This window comes from Calidris pugnax, unplaced genomic scaffold (genome assembly GCF_001431845.1).
Source record: "Calidris pugnax isolate Ruff unplaced genomic scaffold, ASM143184v1 scaffold113, whole genome shotgun sequence".
In the NCBI taxonomy this organism is placed as follows: Eukaryota; Metazoa; Chordata; class Aves; order Charadriiformes; family Scolopacidae; genus Calidris; species Calidris pugnax.
The window spans coordinates 2,932,911-2,937,922 of NW_015090879.1; the positions used below are offsets into that span (position 1 = coordinate 2,932,911).

At 52.6% G+C, this 5,012-nt stretch overlaps 1 protein-coding gene across 1 annotated transcript; it reads right to left on the reverse strand.

The window, feature by feature from the left end:
- Window positions 1-798: 798 nt before the first annotated feature.
- Window positions 799-5,008, reverse strand: SNIP1 (Smad nuclear interacting protein 1; the record flags this gene model as incomplete). The annotated part of the gene is made up of 4 exons (XM_014946459.1): window positions 799-2,348; window positions 3,672-4,261; window positions 4,800-4,896; window positions 4,986-5,008. Coding segments are annotated over 4 exons (975 nt in total), but the record flags the coding sequence as incomplete, so codon positions are not given.
- Window positions 5,009-5,012: the final 4 nt, after the last annotated feature.

The following is a 5,012-nucleotide window of genomic DNA, read 5'->3' on the forward strand; positions in this document are numbered from 1 at the left end:
TGGCCTTCTTGGCCACCTGGGCACACTGCTGGCTCCTGTTCAGCCGACAGTCGACCAACACCCCCAGGTCCTTTTCTGCCAGGCAGCTCCAGCCACTCTGCCCCCAGCCTGTCTCTGCCTGGGGTTGTTGTGACCCAAGGGCAGGACCTGGCACTTGGCCTTATTGAACCTCATCCCGTTGGTCTCGGCCCATCCATCCAGCCTGTCGAGATCTCTCTGCAGCCTCTCTACCCTCCAGCAGATCAACACTGCCACCCAGCTTGGTGTCGTCTGCCAACTGACTGAGGGTGCACTCGATCCCCTCGTCCAGATCATTGATAAAGATGTTAAAGAGAATTGGCCCCAGTACCGAGCCCTGTAAACAGCACCTTCCGAACCGGGCACTTCAACCCCCGGGTCCGTTTGCCCGATCCCTTTTTGGCTTCCCCGAACTCCCCCGGAACCAACCGACGGAGGGACTGGTTCCCTCCCCCCAGGACCTCCCCCTTCCCCCACCTCTCAACGACACCAATCCCCCAGGTTTATTCATTTTTAAAAGTTATTTGGCGCCCTCAATACCGAAATGAGCACCGAAAGGTGTCAAGGAACGTGCAGGGTCCCCGGTCCCAACCAGCGGAGGGGCCGGTTCCCCCCCCCTTACGACCCCCCCCCCAGCCTCTCAACAACACCAATCCCCCGGGTTTATTCATTTTTAAAAGTTATTTGGTGCCCTCAATACCGAAATCAGCACCGAAAGGTGTCAAGGAACGTGCAGGGAACAAAGGGGACGCTAGAAAAACGTTACACCTAAGAGTCATCTGGGCTAAATTTACAAATTATTTATTTAAAAACCCCTAGAGTATATATAAAGGAGATCCTCCCCGTCAAAACTCATTCTACCGTCCTTTTGAAAACCTACATCAATGCCCCATATTTACACTATAAATGTCCCAGCCCGTGTGTACAATACGCGCCACCCGTATACACAACTATATACACAGCAGGATGGAGAGCTGGTGACCACAGAACAAACATCCAGGCAAAGTAGTAAACAGTGTGGAAAATTTCTTAGACCATAAAGCAAACCACGGGGAGAAGACACCCAAAAAATATGCAAGATGTGGGTACTTTCAGTGAGTGGAGCTGGTTTTTCTCTTCCTAAAGCTTTGTTCTCTGTCACAGGGGGGAAAACTATTATAAACAAGTGACAGTACAACCTTTTTCTAAAAAGAAAACTTAAGTAGTGCAAACTCTTGTTAACACCACGTCACCACATACAAGGTATTTATGCACAGTACAAACAGAAAACAGGGAGGGTGGGGGTGGTATCACAAATAAAGCCTCAGCTTCAGCCCCAGACACCCCCCACCCGGGGACAGTTTCAGCATCGTGGGTTGTGACATGTTGGGGGCAGACCCTGACCGAGACCTCAGCCCCCAAATCACAGGACTGTCCCCCCAAAATCCCAGGAAGCATTTAATATCTGTTCCAGAGCACCTTGCAGTTCCCAGGGAGTATATTCCAGTGAAATGCCCGGCCCTGAAAGTCACCCCAAGGTGAACTCCCCAAGCCCGAGGGGCTGTGCAACACTCCCGCCTGGTCAGTACCGACCCCGGTGAAGTCTCCAGCCTACAACCCCCAGCAGGTCAGGGAATTTGGCAAAATCCACCAAACTGGAGCGTTACAAAACACATCGGGCTACTTTCTAACTACTACTTCAGTTAACTCGCATTTTCAAAGGGCTATGACAGACCAGTTAATAAAAATAATAAAAATAAATATGCCGGCTGTGGTTTACACTGTTTCCTAGAAGGGGACAGTCTTTCAACATTTGTTGAGTATTTCCAGCATCAGAGCTTTCACATCCAGGGGCTCTTTTCCTTGTTGGGGGGGAAAAAAGAAAAAAAAGGTGTATTTCCTGATATGCAAAACTATCCAAGATGAAAAACCAGTGAAGTCCCCCAAAATAAACTACGAGAACAGATCAGCAACAGAAAAAGGACTTTAAGGCAATAAGAGGCATCAGTGCTGTGATGCTCCAATGTTTCCATCCCAATCGTGCTCAACTCCTCTCCCCTGCCCTCCCCGACCTCCTCCTCATCTGTTAACTGTCAGACTCTTCCTCCTTCTCCTCCTCATCGTCATCGTCCTTTGTGTTGGCCTCCGATTTATCCGAGGATTCGTGGAGGAGCACGTATTCCCTGCTGCTGAACCCAAACTTCAGCACGTCCTTCTCCTTCAGTTCGTAGTAGCGCTGGGGCTCGATGCGCTGGTTGTTGAGGAAGGTGCCGTTCCCCGAGCCCAGGTCGATGATGTAGGGCCTCACCCTGCGGCCCACGGTGCCATCAGCACGAGTGTACTCCACCAGCCTGGGGAAACAAACAAACACATCACCTCGGTCACAACGGGGAGACAGAAGGGTTTCCACGGCGAGCCCCAGCAGCGTGGAACACCTCCCTGTGCTTACAGAGACCTCAACACTCTGAGGAGAGCAATGAGAGACCAGGACCCCGACAGACATCACCTGGGGTGATGAGGGATGGAGCACCTCTCCTATGAAGACAGGCTGAGGGAGCTGGGATTGTTCAGCCTGGAGAAGAGAAGGCTCTGGGGAGACCTTATAGCGGTCTTTCAATACCTGAAGGGTGCCTATAGAAGAGCTGGGGAGGGACTCTTTGCCAGGAAGGGTAATGATAAGACAAGGGGAAATGGTTTTAAATTGGAAGAAAAAAGATTCAGATCAGATATCAGGAAGAAATTTTTTACTATGAGGGTGGTGAGACACTGGAACAGGTTGCCCAGAGAAGCTGTGGCTGCCCCATCCCTGGAGGGGTTCAAGGCCAGGCTGGATGTGGCCTTGAGCAACCTGGCCTGGTGGGAGGTGTCCCTGCCCAGGGCAGGGGGGTTGGAACTCAATGATCTTTGAGGTCCCTTCCAACCCAAACCATTCTATGATTCTAAACCCCAGAGGATGTACCGCAGCAATCTCGGCAGCAGAACAGATGGCTGTTCCCTAAGAGACATCTTTGTCTCCAGCAGCACGCGAGCCCCGCTGCTTCCCACATCAGCAGGATTTGTTGTCAAAGACCAAACGAATAAAACCTCTCCTTGCAACACTTTTACTGCCAGTTCCACCTGCTGGTTTATTCCAGTGCAGCTGCACGCACACAGAATCACAGAATCTTCTAGGTTGGACACGCACACAGAATCACAGAATTTTCTAGGTTGGAAGGGACCTTAAAGATCATCTTGTCCAACCGTCAACCTAACTGACAAAAATAGACACCCACACAACAAACAAGGAGCATCATCACTAAACCATACCTCCCAGCACTACATCAACCCGTCTTTTGAACACCTCCAGGGATGGTGCCTCCACCACCTCCCTGGGCAGCCCATTCCAATGGCTGAGAACCCTTTCAGTGAAAAAATACATCTGTGTTTAACCCCGCTGCGCTGTTTGTCTTACTAAAAGGCTGCTTGCAGTTAAATGAGAGGAATTACAGATGGTTTTGATTACTGCTCAGATGATATACAGCCATCAAACATAAATTCCAGCTCTCTCTAACATACTTACAGCCAACTCCTACCTCCCGACTCTGCACATCCAGGGGCTTTTTGTTTGTTTCTTGTCCTTCCCGGGTTCCTGGCTGAGCCCGTTTGAGGAGGAGGAGGAGCGGGGTGATACTCACCGGTACTGGAACACGGCGTGCTGCTTGGAGCAGGAGGGGTGGTCGATGGGGATGTCGGCGATGCGGCGGTGCCTGCCCAGCAGGTATGCACTCTGCCTGTGGATGTACATCACCGGGAGAAACTCGTCGTTTTTGAAAGGGTAGAGGCGCCATCGCTTCTTCGGAATCCGAGCTTCGGGGGGCTCGCTGTACTTGATCACAACACCTCGGAAAGTGTTGGTATCCTCCAGCAGCGCCCCAGACAGTTCAAAGCTTGGCTTCTCTTTGTTCACAGCAGCTTTTTCTTTAGGTTTGGTATCAGATTGCCCGAGTTCCGGATTCTGGTCACCACCGCTGCCTTCGTTATTTTGTCGATGCTCTCGTCGTCTCTCGTTATAGAACTCCCTCTCCGCCTGCTGCTCACGGATGTTCTGCACATCCCTCTCTCGCTCGTGGCCTCGAACTCCAGGCCTGTCGTTTGGATTCTTCCTTCTGTCTGAGTGGTCTCTGTGCCTATCCCTGTCACCGCTCCTCTCTCTCCTGTGTTCTTGTTCTGAGGGGTACCTCTGCTTTCGCTCCTCGTTTCCTCTACGGCAATGATCGTCTCGCTCCTGCAATGAAGAACCGCTTACAGTGACGTATTCAGCATTAGAATGAAAGAGCTGTGAATCTCCCTCGGCTTTTAAAAACATCACAATCCAACACGTGCTCGGCTGTGCTGTGCACAGACCCAGCAAGCGAGAGAAACTTGCCAAACTATCCGGATTCCTGCACGTTGCACTGAATAAAGCAAGATCAAGAAATGGCACGATGTGTCACCTGCTCTGGGCACAGAAGAAACTTGCAGGGATCTGGCACAAGTGGCAAAGGCTGGGTGGGTTCACACACACGTGTGCACACCCTGTCCCCATCGGCAAAGCCCGGGGTAGGCTGGACGAGCTATTAAAACACCAAGACTCTTATTTTCCTGACGGGACACACTATGAGGACTAAGAGAGAAGAACTACCAGGTGAAAAGTCATTTTCCGTACCTCGCATGGCCGAGTGTCAACAGGAACCACTGTTGCTGCGCGGCCAGGAGCGCGCCCGGCCCCGCTAACGCCTCCGCGGGCAGCACCGGGCCCCGCCGCTACCGACAGCGCCATTTACCTGCTTCACCTTCACGGCGACGTGGTGCGGGCTCCGGCTCCTCCTGCCGCGCGGGGATCGGCTCCTCCGCCCGGACTTGCTCTTCCTCTTGGGCGATCTTGAAAACAACGAGAGGAGAAGAGAGAAGAGGAGGGGTGAGGGGAGGTGCGGGCCGCGGCTGGGCCCGCACTCGCCGGGCGGCCCTACCTGCTGCTGCGGCCGCGGCTGCCCCGC